Raw genomic sequence first — 20,201 nt, 5'->3', positions numbered from 1 at the left:
TGACCACTATCTGTAAGTCTTCCTACAGCACTATATCAATGCAGTGGCTCCCAATCCAACCTGCCTGTGTCCTTACCAGAGACAGAGATGAAGACACAGGCACGCATGCAATGAGGTGGTCCTCTATGAACCAACGAGAGAAGCTGGCATTGCCTTTTCCTGTACGGCCTTTGGGAGCCACCGACTCTGTAGACACGCGCCCAAAACTGCAGTGCTGGAAGATAAATGTCTGTTTGTAAACCACCTGCCTGCTCTGTGATACGATTTTTTGTCAGTCTTAGAGCTAGCCAACCTGTCTGTAACAGCTGATAGCTTTTATTGCCTGGTCCGGAAAAGCTGGAATAAGTCTTTATAAGAGATGCAGAGTCACAGAAGACAAATGATTGATTGATTGATGGCAGTGTGGTAGTAATGAGTGTCTTAGTGCATCTAATATATATAAAATCCCACAGACCGAGTGGGTTAGAAACAACTCAGATGTATTTCACACAGTTCTGGAGGGTAGGAAGTTCAGAATGGTAGGCTAAGTGTCTAAAAAGTCTCTGCTTGTTTATCCACAGATGGTTGCCTTCTGTCTGTGACCATATGCTGTTTGCATATCAGGACTCTTAGGGCGATACTCTTCCTCGCCTTTCCATTATTATTATTATTATTATTATTATTATTATCATTTTATTATTCTATTCTCATTTTAGAAGAGGGGTTACCTCTCTTCTAAAACTACTGCCACATTGGAGATTAGGATTCTATTCATAGACTTGTATGTGTGTGGTGTGTGTGAGGTATGGTGTGGTATGTATGTGTGTGTGTGTGTGTGTAAGTCCCTTACATGATGTAGAGATATTTGAAGCTAGAAATTCAAAAGGGAGCCAAGATCTAAACCTAGCCAACATATGAGGGCAATGCCGGTGAGAAGAGGTCTCAGGACAGCAGAACAGTGACCTCTGCTGGGATGTGCTTAGCACTCAAGTGACGCCCACCCCTCAGAGCCTGGCTCTGATTGAGATATAAAATCGATCATTTTAAACTGGTGATCCATTTTTCTGTGACTGTTACTATTTTTCTGCCACGGCTATAAACATTTATAAATTAATGAAAATACTTAGGGCAACATACCGAAGGAAAGGGAGGAGCAGCAGGGAACTAAACAGGCAAAAATAAACTGTACAAAGTAGTTACGAAAGAGCGTTACCAACTGTGAGTTTCAAACTGAATCAAATCATGATGTTTTATAGTTGTTGTTAATTTGGCATTCTCTCTGTGAGACGGGCGATCATATTTCATATTTGTGGTTATTATGTGGCTTTCGTATCGAGCAGTTTCTTCTCCACATCACTTGCTTTGAGATATTTACAGGAATATCATCTCCATTGTTTAGGATCCAATAAAAATAATCTGTGGTAAATTAGAAGAGCAGAATTAGTAGGAATTTCAAATTGCTGGCTACAAGGGATACAAGTGGTTTTTAATTTTCCTCTCTCCACTTCTCTGTAGTTTGAAAATTGTCTGCTCTGAGATGACAAGTACCCGTCAGAGCAAAGCTTCTCAGAAACCCGTGCTCAGAAGGGATCACGGCCAGCTTTGTTATGTTATTTCCACTCCTCCCTATGATTTACCCGTTTTTGACAAAACTATGCTAATCGAAAATTTGTTTTCGATTCCTTTAAAATTGCACCAACACAGCATCTGAGTAGCCTTTCCAACTCCTGCGTAAATTACAAGCTCGTGTGGTAAGACCCACGTCTCGCCATGTCTCTGGGATTTGCCGTATCGCCGGTATTGGGCTTTGAACTTAGCTCAGCGGTTGCTACTGGTTACTTTCTGCATGGCAGGGACTCAAGCAGCCCAAGGCGGGAAGATTTTATTCTGGATCACGGTTTAATGCTACAGTCCCTTACGGGAGAAGAGATGGCTGCAGCAGCAGAAAGCAACTGGTCACATAGCATCTGTGGCCAGGAAGCGGACCTTTGCCTGCTGGTGCTGGGCTCGCTTTCTCCTTTCTGTGAGGTCAGCATCCAGCTCCTGGTGCTGCCTCCATTTAAGGTAGAGCTTCCCTTCCTTAATTAGCTGAATCCCAAACTCCCTCACAGACACGCCTGTAGATTTGTTTCCATGGTGATTCTAAGTCTCTTCAAGTTAGTTCAAGATCAACTGTTACACAAATGAACACTTACTTTGGTTGCAAGAACATAGTCACTCACAATCACTCATTCATTCTGTTTTGGTCCCCAGAGTGTTTCTGTGTGGTAATGCCACATTTAGGAATTGTGATGGTCTAGAAACAGTTTGCAAGAATCCATCTGATTCTGGCTATTATGAATAATGCTACTATGAGCATAGTTGAACAAATGTAGTATAATTGAACATCTTTTGAGTATACGCCCAAGAATGGTATTGTTGGATCTTGAGGTAGGTTGATTCCCAATTTTCTGAGAAACTGCCATACTGATTTCTGGAGTAGTTTTATAAGTTTGCATTCCCACCAGCAATGAAGGAGTGTTCATTCCCCTTACTCCACATCCTCTCCAGCATAAGCTATCATTGGTGTATTTGATCTTAGTCATTCTGACAGGTATAAGATAGTATTTCAAGAGTTGTTTTGATTTGTATTTCCCTAATGGCTAAGGCTGTTGAACATTTTCTTAAGTGTCTTTTGGTCATTTGAGAGTCTTCTGTTGAGAATTTTCTGTTTAGTTCTGTACCCCATTTTTTAAATTGCTCTTCAACCTAAGAATGGATAAAGAAAACATGGCACATTTACACACAATAGTACTACTACTCAGCAGCAAAAAACAATGGCACCTTGAAATTTGCATGCAAATGGATGGACTAGAAAAGAAAACATCCTGAGTGAGGTAAACCAGACCCAGAAAGATGAGCATGGTATGTACTCACTCATAAGTGGACACTAGCTGTAAAGCAAAGGATATTGAGCCTATAGCTCATGATTTAGAGAAGCTAAGTAACAAGGTGAACCCTAAGAAAAACATACGTAGATCCACCTAAAAAGGGGAAATAAACAAGATCTCCTGAGAAAATTAAGAGCATGGGGGGTAGGAGAAGGGAGGTTGGAAGGGGACAAAGAGAGGAAAAGAGGATGGGAGAGGAGAACTTGAGGGAATGGGATAGTTGAGATGGAGGAAGAACAGAGATGAGAGCAAGGAAGAAGATATTTTGATTGAGGGAGCTATTATGGACTAGCAAAAAACCTGGCACTAAAGAAATTCCCAGGAAACCACAAGGATGACGCCAGCTAAGGCCTTAAGCAGTAGAGAAGAGGCCTTGCCCTGTAGTTAGATTGATGAATATCTTAAATGTTACCCTAGCACCTTCATCTAGCAATTGATGGAAACAAAGGCAGAGACCCACAGTGGAGCACTGGTCTGAACCCCCAAAAGTCCAGTTGAAGAGTGGGAGGAGTGAGAATATGAGCAAAGAGGTCAAGACCATGATGGGTTCACCCTCTGAAACAGTCTACCTGAGCTAATGAGAGCTCACCAACTCCAGCTGGACAGGGAAGGAACCAGCATAGAATCTCTTTGGAAGACAATGTGTTCTCTCAGAAAGATGACTGAACTGGAAATAATTGAGGTTCTACAAATAGAGCAATGTCTGGTTGCACACACGCAAAGAACAGGGCATGCTCTTGTGTGCCCATAATACTAGGCATAATGAAGGAGACCACGTCAATGCTCTCACCGGGTTCTAGAAAAACATGTTGGGGAACCTGGCTCGCTAAGTACCAGGAAACAGTACTTGACTCCAGGCACATTTCCTAAGAGCATGGTGCCGAACTATCCACTCTTTGAGGGAGAGAGAGGAAGAAAGAGGCTTTCGGGTACAGGTTCTTCCGAGGAAGATTTTCCTGTTAGTGTTGAAATTTCCATGTGGGAATTGCCTTCTCAGGATGACATTTCCTGTAGGGAGGTTAGTTTCATCTGGATGGCTTATCAGTAGAGAGGGAGAATCTGTGAGCCCAGTGAGCTCCTCTAACAGCCAGGCCGCAGTCACCTCGTGCTGAGAGTCTCTGGGTTCTGCATACGCGGTCACCCACTTGGCACTCGGACTCTCCAAGGAAGCACAAGTTTCGTGGTTCTTTTCAGAGAAGGGTGTGAAGTGTGTGGGAGGGAAGAGCTTGTATGTGGTCACCAGTCTACTAAATGGAGAGTGTAAGTTTAAACCCAGTGGTCGCGCTCTGCTTCTAAGACTTTGATTGCAAAATGCTAATAATTTTGCCCAAGCGTTTCCTCTTAGGAACCTCTATGCAGCCACCACAGAAGCCCCCGGTGCTAAGAAAATGGGCCACACTATCTTACAGGGCATCATTTCATTTTCATTAAAAAAATTTTTCCTTGAGAGAATATCTTACTCTCTTTTGAGATTTATTTTTGTTTTACATGCATGGGGATTTTTGCCTGCGCATGAGTCTGTGCGCCGCATGCTTGCAGTGCCCGCAGAGGCCAACAAAGGGTATCAGACATGCTGGGATTGGAGTTAGGGATGGGCGTGATCCACCGCATGGGTGCTGGAACTGAAACCCGGTCCTCTGGAAGAGCAGCCAGTGCTCTTAGCTGCGAGCCAGCTCTCCAGCCCCACCCGTCTGATTTTATATGACATACTTTTTTATTATGTCGGTACCCCAGTACTGATTGCTTTCGCAGCCCCTCTGCAGATCAGTCCTTCACTCATTCACTTCACTGACTGCACAGGGTCCCTTCTCCAGGTTGAGGCTGACCTTACAGAACACACTTCACTACAGTTGCTTAAGCAGACGGGTCCTCAGTCACGGGCTGGCCATCTCCGCACACATAAACTGATCGCATGCCATGAGATCTTTTATGTAGAGAAAGATAACAGTGCTCTGTAGTCAGCTGTGAGAATGAAGTCATGAGATACAGGCTATCTAGAGCGTTTACTGTGCATGCTACACATTTTCAAGTAAGCTCCCCACAAATGCTCCTGATAAACACGGTTGCTTTCTCTAACTTCCCTTCCTTTTGTCTTTGCATTAACTACTTCATTATCTTCTCTAACTTTGAGTTCTTTTTTTTTTCCATTAGTGCACAGTTTTAAGTGGTTTCATTTCTTTTTTTTTCTGTTTAAAGATCTGGAAAATTTAAAAGGAAAGATATTAGAGCTATATAGCACATCTTACTTGCAGGCACATTGCCATGCAAGGCTTCCTATTGCCTGATCTCCGAGTTCTGCAAAACAGCCTTGCTAGACTCCGGCACAGTTGGAGTCCTGGTTGTTAACTAGTCATTTCAAACCACTGTATTAAGGCTATAAATAAAGCAATATTATGGCTCTCCTCTGGATGCATTGTTAGAATGAGCTGGGAGAAATTGTAAATCAATATTTAGCATAATTGCTGAGACCTGGTAGATTTGGATACAAATGAAACAGAATGAGTGATGTAATATGAGACCGTTGGAATGGTATCGGTTCAATCACCCCCTACGAAGTAGCAGGTTGCAGAGCTTGCTCTGCTTTTATTTGGCAAAGAGTTTTCTTATAAAGGGCTGGAAAACAACGAATCTTCATGTCTGTTGTTCTGCACTGGCCTTTTTTCAACTCTCCTTGGAAGGGTGTAGTCCCCCCGCCTTTCAGGAAACTTTGTTCTGTCAGTGTTTGCGTATGCTCTGTTAAGACACTCAGCACTGCCACGGTGATGACCCACTGGAACATTCTGCATGTTGATAAGCCAGAGGAGCTACAACATGACCTCAACCCTTTTTCCCCTCCTATGATGCTGTCAGTTATTGCTCTGAAATAATAAAGGAAGGCTATGACCTCCCCTTGTGGTTGTTCATAAAGGGATATGAATATGCATCTAAGGATCAGACAACGTATTTTGTTGCCATTGACTGATTTACTCTTTTGCTGGCTAAGAATTTAGTGGGTGGTACGAGGCTTCAGATAAGACACTGTGGAAGCTGTCTTATTCCGATGGAATCCAAAGTCATTGAGCATATGTGTGACCCTTACTTGGGTAGAAGCAATCAGTCAACAAGTACCATTCTGGGGCGGTCTTGCTGGCTTTTAACCCTTTCATGTGTGTCTATCAATGGACCACACTCACTTTCAAAACTTTTAGTATTCCGAATCAAATGACTTTGCTAGCCAGATCCTGGGTGTTCATTTATGTATGCAAATTTTATATGTAAATGGTTTCATAGTATCTCCAAGTAAATATCTCTTCAGACCTGAAACCAAATTCTCCCTGCCGGAAGTGGGCGTTGATGAGCATCAGGGGATGAAGACAGGGTTCCCCAGAGCCATGGGGCAAGTGTGGAGGTGGGGGTAGAACTGTGTTTCTTGTCCTCCTCTTGTGTTTATTTCATCAAATTCTGCATTAAGAAGGAAGCAATAGGGGTTTCTCTGCTGCAAATAATGGCAGAAAAGTTATCGTACCTCTTCAGAGGTGCTGTCTGGTCTCGTGTTTTCTAAATTTTCTAACATTTACATAACAGTCACGAGGCTGACGTTGATAGAAAGCTAAATTTTCTGGAGTTATTTTGTTCTACTTACTTGTCCCACTCCTGGCTATTTTGTTTGGAGATATTTCATTTTAGGTACATTTACTCTTTTGTGAGGAGTCTCGATGAGTTTCGGACTTAGGCTTGGTTGACAGAGAAACATGACAGGTTTGTTCATGGAGCGGGAACTGCGTGTGATCTTGTGAATTTTTGAGTAGACAATGGGTGAAGAATTTGGGTCAAGAGACAGAGCCTTCCTGTCCTTAACTACAAGGTGATGTCCAGGCAGACAAGCCAGTCCTGTCTGAGCCTGGCTGAACAAGCCTTCCCGACATAAGCCCTTGGTTTGTGAGCTGCGGACACATTCCACTGGCTTGACTTAGAAGCCCGTGTGGGCGGCAGAGGTTTGACACAGACCCTCTTTGAACACGATGGAACTCTATAAATTTCAAATTTCATGTCATCTGAAATGCAAATCACCTCTCAACCAGAGTTTTTATCTTTATTAATAAAACTGTGCTTATTCTCCTAAGTCTCACTTGATTCCGTTCTATTCAGCATAAAATAGTGTAATCAGTTTTTCCCGGGTTGGCAGGCAATGTGCAGCTTTTCCTTTTATGGCAGTGTAAAGAAATACCTTTCATGATGTTTCCTGATGGAAATGCGGCTGAAAATGCTCTGTGCTTGGCAGCATCCTGGTGTTCTTATGAGAGAGGTTCTGTATGTGACGGGCCAGCAGCGTTCCACACACCTGTCAGGAATCGTGAGGTCTGCTCCCTTGGGTGTATCTCATCACTTCGCTTCTGTTCAAACTTCTAATATGCTGGTAATCTGGATTTTCAGGAAATAAAAGAGCCTCGATTTGTGATATGTGTCAAGTCCTGTGGTAGAAATGAACCCACCAACTTCAGGCCACCAATACACTGAAAAGAGACTTTTCAGAGGCACAAGCCTGCCCTTGATCTTGTCATCAATAAAAAGCCCTCAAAACTCTTAATTGGGTTAATCACCATAGCTGTCAATAACTATCTTGTGTAGATCATTACACGTAGACTTCCGGTTATATTCATTTTCCAGAAAACGATACAACTTCATTCTTTCCATTCACCTATAATGAGTCATTTTATGACTTGTCCACTGTTGATACATCTTCACCGAAATGGTAGTGCAGGTACCTCTGCACTGTGCTCACTAGGGTCCCGTGTGCATGACCCTGCAGGTGGTATAACTGAGCCATAGGGGGTTCTAACTGTAATTTGCGGACCCTCCACACTGGTCTCCAGTCCCACCGGCAGTGTGTGAAGGCATCATTTCTTTGGCAGCTTTTCTCGTTGCTTGTTTCCTAAGGATTGCCTTCTAACTGGGGTGAGACAGGAGCTCTAGTTTCGCAGACCCTCGGTGTCTGCATGTGTCACGCTTTGTATTTCACGATTATTGGTGTTTGTACTGCTCTAGTCCCTGTCATGCTTTGTATATCATGATTATTGGCGTTTATGCTGCTCTAGTCCCCTGTCACGCTTTGTATTTCACGATTATTGGTGTTTGTGCTGCTCTAGCCCCTGTCACCTACTTACTGACAGGATTACTTGTTGTTTTAGGATTTAGTTTTTTTTGTTCCTTGTGTGTTCTTACTATTAATCCTCTCATATAACCTGAAAAATTTCTCCTATTCTGTCAGCTGTCTCTTCATCGAAGACTGTTATTTTTCCTATGTAGCTTAGTTGTCCTTCTTGGTCCTATATTTTTGGCAGTGTGAGTCTTTTTCTGTAGTTCCTGCCTATGTTCATACTTCATGTTATTTCTTTACAGTATTTCAGGTTTGTTAGTTAAGGTCACTGATGCGCTTTGGTTTGTATCAGGCCAAGAGGTAGGTATTTGCCTTCTTCCTTCCATTTCTGGAGACACAGTTTTCTGAGAAGCATTTGTTAAGGAGGCCATTTTTCTCCAAAGAATGATTTTTGACACATTTATGGGAAATCAGGTGTCTCTGCATGGACTTGACTCCAGGCCCTCTGTTCCGTTCATTGGTGTTTGCATCTATTCGTGAGTCAAGACCATGTGCTTTGATTATCCTGGCTCTACAGTATTGCTTGAGACAATTTTTTTTCTTTGTACACTGAGAATAATTGTGCTTCCCACATGGTTCTTACTATCCTTCAATCTCTTTGGGAAATGTCACTGGAATTCTGATGAGAATCACAAAGAATCTGCCGATCATGTTGGGAATGTGACCGTTGCTACCATATTGATTCTGCCAATCTGTGACTGTGGGAAGTCTGGAGCTTCTAGTGTCCCCTTTGATTTCTTTCTTCAGTGTCTTAAAATTGTCTTTGTAGGGGTCTTTTACCTCCTTCATTAGGCTTTTTCTAGGTTATTTTTTAGCTGTTGTGAAGGAGATTTCACTGACTTTTTTCATGTTGAGGTATATATATTGGTATATATATGTATATATATTGGTATATATATTGAGATGACTATGTGATTTTTGTCCTTAATTAATGAGCTATATTGCATTTATTGATTTGTTCATGGTGTACCATGTCCGCAGCCCTGGAAGGATGTTCCCATGGTCGTATGAATGATCTTTTTTTATTATGTGTACCTGGATTCAGTTTGCAATTTTTTTTTTTGTTGAGGATTGTTATATCCATGTTCATCAGGAAAATCAGTATATGGTTTTCTGTCTTGTGCTCCTACACAGCTTTTCTGTGAGCATAACACTGTTTTCATGATTTTGGAGGTATTTCATACCTTTTTCTTTAAAAAATATATTTATTTATCTACTTATTGGTATGTAATGGCATGGTGCACATTTGAAAGACAGATGGCAAATCTAAGGAGTCTGTTAGATGACTCCTCTCGCCATCGTGGTCCTAGAGATGGGACTTAGGTTGTGAGAGAAAGTGGCATCTCCCCCTTGTATTTTATGGAATAGTTTGGGGAACACTGTTTCCACTTTTTTTTTTTTTTTTTGGTTTTTCGAGACAGGGTTTCTCTGTGGCTTTGGAGCCTGTCCTGGAACTAGCTCTGTAGACCAGGCTGGTCTCGAACTCACAGAGATCCTCCTCCAGCCTCTGCCTCCCAAGTGCTGGGATTAAAGCCATGCACCACCATCTCCCGGCCTGTTTCCACTTCTTTAAAGGTCAGCCGTGAGTCAATTCAGCCTTATTAATTTATTTATTTTAATTACCAGACTTCTTGTTACTGCTTTAGTCTCAATGCTTGCTATTTTAATATTCTAATTTTTAAATATTTTATTTTATTTAATATTTTAATTTTGAAAATTATTTTTGAATATTTTCACATTTATTTTAAATTTGTTAGACCATTTATATCTATGAATTTATATTTTTCACCTAAATTTTCCAACTTATTGAAATGTGGTTTGCAGAGCATGCCCCAATAATCATCTGAATTTCATTGGTTTCCATTGTGATATCTTATTTTTTTATCTCTAGTTGTGTTATTTTGAATCCCCTCTCTCTGGCTAGTTTGAATAAGGGTTTGTTGATTATATTTAGATTTTTGAAGAACCCACTCATTGTTTTATATATTCTTCATATAGATTCCCATTTTATTAATCTCTGCCATGACCATTATTTCTTTCTACTTAATATTTTTCTGTTCAGTTGTTCTTGATTTCAAAGACCTTGAAATGAACTCATTGAATTACTTGAAAATTCCATAATTTTCTTGTTTATTTTAGCATTTGTGGCTATAACCTTCTACCTTAGAACCACTTTTATCCTGTGGCAACAGTTCTGATATGTTGTATTTTCACTTTCAATCAAATATAGGAAATTTGGAAGCTTCCCGCTGATTCTTCAATGGTCTATTGTCATCCAAGAGTCTTGCTGCACCTCTACCTGTTTGTGAATGTCCTACAGTTTCTTTCTGTCCACTTCTAATTTAATTTCACTCGAATAAGATGAAAATCAAGAAAGTTTTTAATTGTTTTAATTTGTTGAAGCTTGCTTTGTACCCTAAGATATGTTCTGTTTCCTAGAGCGTGGCCTGAGTTGCAGAAAAATGTATATTCTGAGTGTTGAGGCCGAGAGGGAAGTGCTCAGGGTTTCTGGTCTATAATGTCATGGAACACCTTGGTTTTATTTTTCTTTTCGTCTGGATAACCTGTCTATAGGTAATGGTGGTCTGTTAAAATCACCCCTATTATTGTCTTGGGGTCAATTTGTGCCTTTATATCTGGTAGTTTTATAAAATTGAATGTCAATGCTTGGTACAAATATGTTTAGAATTGTGATATCCTCCAGATAGATCGGCCCCTTTACCAATATGAAGCAACCACCTTGATGGCATCTGGTTCATTTTGTTTTGAACTTCTTCCTCTATGGCTATGATTCATAGGTTTGATTTTTCTCATGAGTCCTATACTGTTTGTAAGCTTTGTTTATGCTTTATTACTGTTTTGTCTTTGTCATTGTCTGAATTTTTAAAAATTCTTTAACTTTGTCTTCAAGTCCTACTAGTCTTTCTTCCACTTACCAATGTCACAAAAATAGACTCCAATGGGAGCAAGTTTGGTGACGTTCTAGACAAAGAATTCAAAAGGATAACTAAAGAATGTTCATCAACATGAAAGAGAGCGTGAAACCAATGAACTCAGAACACACACGCCTGAATGAAAGAAGGAAGCAACACAGATATGAGAGAGGAATTTGGTAAAGAGAAAGAAAATCTGGAGAAAAATCAAAGTGAAATTTTGTAAGTGAAGAGTCAGTAAGTGCGGCGAACTTTCTGACCAGCAGGAAAGAACAGCCACCAGACGAGGATTCTTCTCAAATCACGCTTTATTGGAGCCTCTTCGTTGTAGGGAGAGCAGAAAGCAAGGGGCCAGGAGCCCTGAACTATATAGCTGCTTATATAGGGAGTCTGCCTAGCAACTTTTGATACTTTGATACTTTCACTGCCTTTCTGGAGACCCACCGGCAGGAAAGAAAGCAGGGAAACATCCTTGTCAGTTACAGACCAGGATGTTCCCCTGCCGGTCAGGGGAAGTGTGGGCAGCTAGATCACAACAACTCACCCTGTTTTCTGGTGGAAGAATTGCAGCCCTAATATGGAGTTATCTATTAAGCGAGGCTGGGGCCAAATGCCATCTTGTAATGGCAGCTATTCAAATCGGCTCCCAGCAAGTAAGCAGAGGGACTGTAGGGGGTAATTTCCACTGGAAGAGGACAGTACCCCAGGAGCACTGGGCGTCTGGAGAGTGGCCAAGAAAAGGGACAGGACTCTCTCTCAGAGTCTGCAGAAGTATGCAGCTGTGCTGGCATTTTCGCACTTTTCATCTCCAGGAAATGTGTAACAGCTACTTTGCGCTGTGTAACGACTAGCCTTTGGTAAGTTCTTACAGTCGCAAGAGGAGATGGGTACTGCTGGCAACGGTTCAGGGGGTTCATTGTCATAGTTGGTTAACAAGACTGCACTGGTTGTGTCAAAATCGCTCTCTCTCTGAGAGGATTGCTTGTGTAGCTCTAGCTCACCTTGAATTTATAATCTTGCTTTAGCCTCCCTACTGCTGGGATTACTTATGTATACCATCATGCCTCAGAAAAATAATATTCTTTCTAGTCTCTCTAAACAAGTCTTTTTAAAAGCAGACTGGAACAACATACGTTTAAGATATTGGCTATTTTAAGGGTTTTAACACATTGTTTTGTTGTTACAGGCTAATTATAAATCAAAGTAATATATTTGTCAATTTAATGTATATGAATTTTCATGTCGGGCTGAGAACATGGTTTAATCCTTAAAGCATGGACCCAAATTCAATCCTCAGAACTCCTGTGAATAGCCGTGGACAGTGGGGTGTACCAGTGTACCTGTGAACAGCCATGTACAGTGGGGTGTGTACCAGTACCTGTGAACAATGGTGTGTGTACCAGTACCTGTGAACAACCGTGTACAGTGGGGTGTGTACCAGTACCTGTGAACAGCCATGTACAGTGGGGTGTGTGCCAGTACCTGTGAACAGCCATGGACAGTGGGGTGTGTGTCAGTGGGGAGGCGGAGACGGGAGGCTCCCAAGGGTCTGCTAGCTCCTTAGTGCTACCAAAGCAATGAGCTGCAGGGTCAGTGACACACCCTGTCTCAAAAAATAAGGTGCAGAGTGATAAAGACACCAGACAGTGACCTCTGCTCTCTGCGTGTACACATACACACACACACCTCAATGGCACCTGCACATCTGTGCCCACAAACATTAACATGAACACACACATACACATATTACACACACAATAGCTTTCCTGTCTTTGTGCTTAGAGATTGGTGGAAGCACATTTCTGTGAGTATTTCACAGTTAATTTTTTTCTGGATTATACTTAGCAGCCTCCAGTGGCCGCTGTAGCAAGAGCTGGAAAGAGGCGTTCATGCTTATTTGATAAGCATCAGAGAAAAAGGCTCCCAAAGCGCATGTGGGCAGTGACTTAAGCTGATGTGTGTTTCTTCACCTGTGAAATGCGGTGATTGTGCCTTTCATTATGGGCTGAATTTGAGTTTCTCACAACTCACGTTGACGTTCCAATCTCAGAAGTGAATGATGGTGTTTGAAAGTGAGCTGTGGGGAAGTAACTAAATCACGGGTAATTGTTGCCTTTCTGCAACCTGGAAGATGTTGCCTTTGTCAGTTCCCTGCAATTCGAGGCCACATTGAACCAACAGCCCCTCCTCTGGATCTCCGCAGCACAGGAGCTAGACCTCATACTTGCAGCATCCAAAGCTCCGGAGAAATGAAAAATGCATGTCTGTCTGTCCTTCAAGCCTCTTAGGCTGTGGTATCCTGTGGGGGCAGCCCAAGAGTATTGAAAACTGGTGTAGATGATAAGGGCGGTTGGAATGTGTGCCTGTGGGTATGGGCTGCATTGCAGCTGGGTTGAGAGCATTCTGAGGGGCTAGGTGTGTGCATTCATTATTGTTCCCGGTGTTGATACAGAACATTTGGCAAAAGCATGAGGAAGGCAAGGGTTATCTTGGGTCACAGTCTAAGAGTGAATTCTGTCATGGCGGGCAGTGGATCACATGACATCCACAGCCTGGAAGCAGAGAGGAAAATGCTGGTTCTCAGCTTGCTTCATGCTTTGACTTGATCCCATAGAATGGTGCCACTCAGATTTAGGACAGGCTTCCCACATTTATTAGCACTCTCTAGAGACTCTCCTCCAGACAAGCCCTTGAGGTTTGTTTCCATGGTGATGCTAGGTCCCACCAGGTTGACTTCAGAATGAAGGCACACAAAGGAAAAGCCACGAAAAAAAAAAAAAAAAAGGAAAAGCCATGGTTGGGTTGAAGGTGCATGGAAGCAGGTGGGGAGAAGGTTTTCATCTTGCTAGCAAGCATGTTCTCAGACATGGAGTCCAACTTTACAAAGGGTTAAAGCCCTTCCATGCAGCCGCACACGGAAATGAGGAAACAATTTGAAACTGGACGTAAAGCACCCTTTTAACTGGCAGAGCTCTTGGCCAATCTGCGTTTCTACACTAGTGTTTGTGGAAGCAGAACTGAGGCAGAGGCAGTCAGGCTGCCTGCTCCTGGGCCAGGGCTGCTGTTGGTGGAGGTGGACCACGTGGAAGCTGGACTCTTAGGAGTTATCTACCCTAGCCCCTCCCAAAGGGTGATGGTGCGTATGTGGGGGGGGGAGTGGGTTGTGGTGAAACGGTAACAGTGTGTGTGTGTGGGGGGGAGTGGGTTGTGGTGAAATGGTGACAGTGTGTGTGTGTGTGTGTGTGTGATGGGCTGTGATGTGATGGTGATGGTGCGTGTGTGTGGGCTGTGGTGTGAGGGTGACGTTGTGTGTGGGGGGAGTGGGTTGTGGTGAAACGGTAACAGTGTGTGTGTGGCGGGGGAGTGGGTTGTGGTGAAAGGCTGCTACAGCCTGGAGAGATGGGCTCATCAGTGAGGCTCGGGAAAACATATTGTTGACTTTGGGAGGAACTCTTAGGACCGACCCCTATGGAGCAGTCATCCCTTCTGGGAGGTTTCCAGTTTAGAATTTGTGATAGCTGCCATGCTACCTGATGCTCATCTCTCAGGACCCTAAACTAATTAATTAGTGTGAATGTGTGTGTGTAAAGACCTGCAGTCTGCACATGCCATGGCCCACATGTAGAGGTCAGAGGACCAACTCCTTCGTGTGTATTGTCTCCTGCCACATATGTTTTTTGGTTATGATCCTAACCTTTAACAACTACTGAGCCTTCTCTCTTGTCACCTTGTGAGATCTTGAAGTCAGATTTGGTTGTCAAGCCTGTGTTTAAGCTCTGTATCCACCAAACCACCAAAGACTTTCCACAGCGGTCTTGAGTGAATTAGACCAGGATGGAAGTAGAGAGTGATTGTCAGTTCACATAAGCGCGCGTGCATGTGTGTGTGTGTGTGTGCGTGTGTGTGTGCATGCATGTGTGTGTGTGCATGCGTGTGTGTGTGTGTGTGTGTGTGTGTGTGCGTGCGTGTGTGTGCATCTCTGGTGCCTTGGGACTCTTGAGTACAGTGTCTGTGGCATCTCTGCACCCACCCTTAGAGAATGATCTAAAAATATTAGGAATCTCAATCGAGGTTGGTGACTAATGGTGATTACTACGCCTTTCCTTTGCGTGAGAATTTTATGGGACAGACTCGCTGTTTGGGGCCAGATGGAGGAACTGTTAGGAATCGCTGAGTTTTGCTTCTATAGATCCCAGTTTGTATATCCTGCCTGGTGGGTGGTGAGGGTTCCGAGTGTGTGCTGAAAAGCTGCAGCTGGGAAAGCAGGACTCAGCCACTGAAGAGAGAGGGTGTGCGGGAAGCAGCGACAGGAACCAGTACAAGCAGAAGCATGTTTTGTCCTCTCTCGGTGCTCTCCTGGTACCTGAGGCCGGAGAGTGGACCTTCCCCACCAGAAACCAGGGACTGTGCATTCTATAAAATAATCAAGACAGCTAGACCTCTAGACAGTGATTGGTCAGGTCTGTGTAGCTGGCAATACCCTTTAGTATGATCCATACAGGATCAGTGATGGACAGTGAGTGAGGGAAATCACAGGTCATCCACAGAGTTCATCAGGAAGGTGAGTTTGACAACTGAAGCATTATATGTAGGGGAGGAAGGACTCTAGCCACCAGACCTGGGTCAGGCAACCTTATCTGACCCAGTACAGAAAATAAAGTTAGAAAATGGATAATGAATAGTTCTGCTAACCATGTCTGTGGCCTGGTCAGTCAAGCTCCTATAATTGCGCTGATATTGCTATCTACAAAGTTTATTCTCCAGAACTGACAGGACACACACACACACACACACACACACACACACACACACACTCCTCCAGCCTCAGTGGACTAGGGGTGGGCTATCCTGCACACACACTCCTCCATTCTCAGTGGACTAGGGGTGGGCTATCCTGCACGCGCGCGTGCACACACACACACTCCTCCATCCTCAGTGGACTAGGGGTGGGCTATCCTGCACACGCGCGCGCGCACACACACACACACACACACACACACACACACACACACAGTACTCCATCCTCAGTGGACGAGGGGTGGGCTGTCCCGCACACACACTCCATCTTGTGGGACTGGGGATAGGATATTCTGCACACATATTCTTCTGGAAGGAACTGAGAAAACAGAGGAGGATTATAATTGGGTGGTACAAAAGCTGACTGGGCATTGCTACTAGGATATAAATATTTTAAAAGTTACAGACCCTGGATTAAAGGAAGAGCTATTTTGTTCACCATAGTGTGGCCGAGGCCACTACCTTCCCAATATTTTAACCTCACTTCATTTAATCAGGGTTTCAACACTCCTAGCTATTCCAAAAGTATTGATTTTTATTTTTTTAAGCGTGGATCTGCAAGACAGACAAAAGACTGTATATGATATTCCTGTAATGACTTATCTTAAGAATCCATGAACTGTGCAGTCGTGATTGTTAGGCCTGAGAGACACCTGCTCACCTTTTGGAAATGAAGAGCTGAAAAGAGATTCTGAGATTCAGAAAGGGTACGGGATATAAGGCTGACCTTTCAGAGACAGGAAACCTTTGATGAACTGTAGGACACGAAGACAGTTCATTTAAAAGATGTCTTCAAAGCAGCACTGAAGCTGGTTTTGTGTGTGCCTCCATGAGACTCTTGGCTTGTCTTTCTACGTAAGCCCAGGGAAATAATGGTTTCTGCAGTTGTTCATGTCTGCCGCCTTCATGTGCTACCTTGGTTTCTTGGCTTTGTTACTGCTTTTCAGTCCTTTTTGTGGACAAAATTAAACTTGCCTGACCATTTGGCAGCATGGAACTTTCCTGTGATAGATTGTTAAGGAGAAAAGAGACAGGAAAAGGTCACCAATTTAATCTCCACATAATTAAGGTCTTGCAAACAGCTAAATAAAATTGCGGCTAACATTCTCTCCAGACTATAAGATGAGACACTTCTGTAGTCTCAGAAAAAGTTAGAATTCAGCTGTTGCATCAGAGTGCAAATCTTTGTTGTATTGTATGAAATTTTCAGGACTGGGCTATGGTGAGACTTGCTTGCTGTGTATATACATATGTAAATGTCTGCATGTACACACACACACACACACACACACACACACACACACACACATATATATGCACATTTTTAAGGTGCCTAATAACTAGATCAAAAGAGCAGTTTCCTAGAGGAGGAGTGAATTGAAAGTGGGAACTGGGGGGGTGTAGAGGGGGGAGGGACTGGGAGAAGAGGGAAGGGAAACTGCTGTCAAGATGTAAAATAAATAAATAAAAAAAAATAAACAAGTAGTTTCCAGTTTCTAACCCTAAATCATAGGCTAAACTTAAGCATGCATTAAGGTATAGTATGTAGCCAAGAATTTAGTTTGCTCAAAGTTGAGAGAGTCTCATTGTATAGGTCAGGTTGGCCTATAACTAAAATACCTGCTTCTGTGTCTCAAGGGGAGTATTGGGATTTCAGATGTGCGTCACTATACCTGGTTTCCTTTAATCTTAGAAATAAAACATCCCAAAAATTTAAGATAATCTATACACTAAAGTTTTTGTAATAGAGATTAATGAAATTGTCTAGATAAATATAAGTCAACAAATCAAACCCGATAAGCTAAAAGTTAGGATTTATATCAATGAAAATAATGAAATAAGGAAATAATGTCTTAATTTTCTCAGCAAATTCCTGCTTGGGATCACAACAGACAACATCAGACACGGCGTTGAGATGCTTTCTGGGGAGACACTGTGTGTCACTAGTCAGCCGCTCCCTGACAGCTGGAGGCTGGTCCTTCACTGTGTGCCCTGCTGGCCTGAGAGAGGCAAGGGTGTGTGGTGTCTGTGTTTAGGGTGCACAGAAGAGGCCGACACAGTGGAGAGGTTGTTGCTTTGCTGTCTCACTCCACCAGCACGTTCTCTGGGAGGTGGTTTCGTCTCCTAAGACTGGAGGCACATTTCTGCCTTGGGCTTTCACCAACATTTGCTTGCTCACCCGTGTCTAACTTTACTACCTCTTATCCTAAGACCTGAAACGAAAAGGCTTCCAGTTGGCAGGTAAACTGGTCTACAAATGCATCGCTGGCTTGGCAGTGCTGCCAAGAGTGGCCTTGGCAATCAAGCAGCCGTCGTAAGACAACAATGGCTTCTCTTCTCTGTTTCAGATTACTTGCCACGTATAATAGCCTCACAGACAAACACCTGGCTGGGTATTTCAGCAATACCAGGATCAGGCGGCACCTCCTAAGATCCGGGCTGGTAAGGGTGTTTTGAGCTCTGCCCACCTTCTTGTTCAATTAAGTCTGAAAACTTCCTACCTTTCTTCAGATTTCCTGTAAGTCAGTGACATAGTTTTTTCTATACTAATTTAGAAAAATTGCTTCCTTTTAAACCTCTGATTTATTTATTTGGAGGCTCTTTCTAAAGAAGAGGAGAGAAGTTACAATGGCTACTAAGGAAACATAAATTATTGAAGAAAAAGCCCTGTGAGATTTCAACGGCATAGTTGATTTGCTTACTTATTCATTTATTCAGTACACATTCTGTGAACCAGGCACTGTTAAAGAGCAGGAGCAGAGAAGACCTTACCTTATTGTTTCCAGAAAAATATTGCGTTTAATACTCACAGAATATTGTGTGGCAAACATGCACAGTTCACTTCCTCTTGTGTGTATTGTGCATTTTGATTTTCATTTCCCTGTGATGGTTTATTGATACTCTAGAGCCTTCCATCATCTTCAAAGCCACTCTTCCCACGCACACAATTTCCGTTTCTTTAAAAGTGTATAAGGGAGAAAAAATCTACCTCAAAAACCCCTATGGTTTTCTTTTGAAAGAAAAGGGGTGTGTTTCTCAGAGTGTTGGCTGTTTGCTTTCTTAAAGCCCAGTGTTGTCAGTGGGGCTCATTGTGTTTCTAACTGTTGTTTGTGTGCTTGGCACCAGCTGGGTGGAGCTGAAGTAAGAAAGTCCTTCTCAGCCTCCTGGGGCATTGCTATCAGAAGGGTCAGCTGAAACCTGGCTCTGCCAGGAATAAGACACCTCTCACACCCGTTACAGCCCAGCTTCCTCAACTGTGAACTGTAGACAATGGTACCCTGCCTGTGGAGTGGCTATTACTGTTAGGAACCTGGAATGAGAGACCCTGCAATTACTGTGTGACTAGGAACACTTCTGAGCTAGGATGCTAGTTGGGCAGGACTTCGTGTTTACTTAACACCACCCCTAAAACGCTCAGGGAAGACTTGTTAAAAGCCTGGTAACTCGAATAAGGAAGGCAAGAACTTTCTCGAGATTAACAGAGCCAGCAGCAGTCCTGCAGCTTCCAGGAGCACATCACACAGAAATTCCTCAGAAAAGGGCAAGTCTGAAGCTCGCAACACTCGACCTCTGGGGGATTCTTATCCACCTCACTCAAGTTTAAGCACTGTGGCTCTCTAGGAGCTTCCTGTCCAACTAAGGAGAGCAGACGTAATCCCAGAGAAGCGATAACAGTGACATGTGCCAACTACCACCAGGATGGAGGGAGCAGTCAGGATGGACTAACATTAGGCCCTTCCCAGGGACCAGAAATCCTATAGCTAGCGCATCCTAGACACTGTAAGTGGGCTATCTGCACTAATAGGTTGCAGCAATAATATAAAAAATATAGTTAGAAAATAAAGAATATGGATGTGAGGACTGGAGAGACGGCTGCACGGTGAAGAACATGTACCTGAGTTCTGTTCCCAGTGCCCACAGCCAGCAGCTCACAAAGGCCGGCAGCTTCAGCTCCAGAGCACTCAACACCTGTGGCTTCCGTGGGTACCCATACTCAGACGCACATAGGCACACACACACACACACACACACACACACACACACACACACACACACACAGACATAATTAAAAACTATACTTCTAAAGGGACAGAGTGTAGATGGGGCTTGCGCTTAAATGTAAGTGGAACAAGGGATGGGGAAGTGGGGAGGAAAACAAACAGCAGGACGGATAGCAAGCAGCCTCCTTTACGGAAGAGATCAGAGGAAATAAAGGAGTCAAAGGAAGCAAGGGCTGAGGGCAAAATTGCTACTCCAGAGACACACAGCGATCCCCGCTGTGGCCAATATCGAAAACAGTCTATCCACACTCCTCCATAAACCGTAAAATTCTAAATCACAGCAATTAAACCATATTCTGGCCTGAAAAGTGCAGGAAGAAAAAGCAGGGAGCAAGCAGAGTAATGAAACCAATTATTTCTCAAG

The 20,201-nt window shown here is 43.2% G+C and overlaps 1 protein-coding gene across 6 annotated transcripts in view; it reads left to right on the top strand.

Annotated features, from left to right (window-relative positions):
- The window catches only part of Erich3 (glutamate rich 3), a 94,120-nt gene that overhangs the window by 6,682 nt on the left and 67,237 nt on the right, over positions 1-20,201 (top strand). For all 6 annotated transcript variants that reach the window (XM_026784003.1, XM_026784004.1, XM_026784001.1 and 3 more), the window contains exon 2: positions 18,125-18,218. In XM_026784003.1, coding sequence (XP_026639804.1) covers positions 18,125-18,218 — 94 coding nt within the window. The remainder of the gene's footprint in view (positions 1-18,124; positions 18,219-20,201) is intronic.

Source organism: Microtus ochrogaster, chromosome 21 (genome assembly GCF_000317375.1).
Source record: "Microtus ochrogaster isolate Prairie Vole_2 chromosome 21, MicOch1.0, whole genome shotgun sequence".
Classification (NCBI taxonomy): domain Eukaryota; kingdom Metazoa; phylum Chordata; class Mammalia; order Rodentia; family Cricetidae; genus Microtus; species Microtus ochrogaster.
This window is presented reverse-complemented; position numbering and strand designations above follow the sequence as displayed.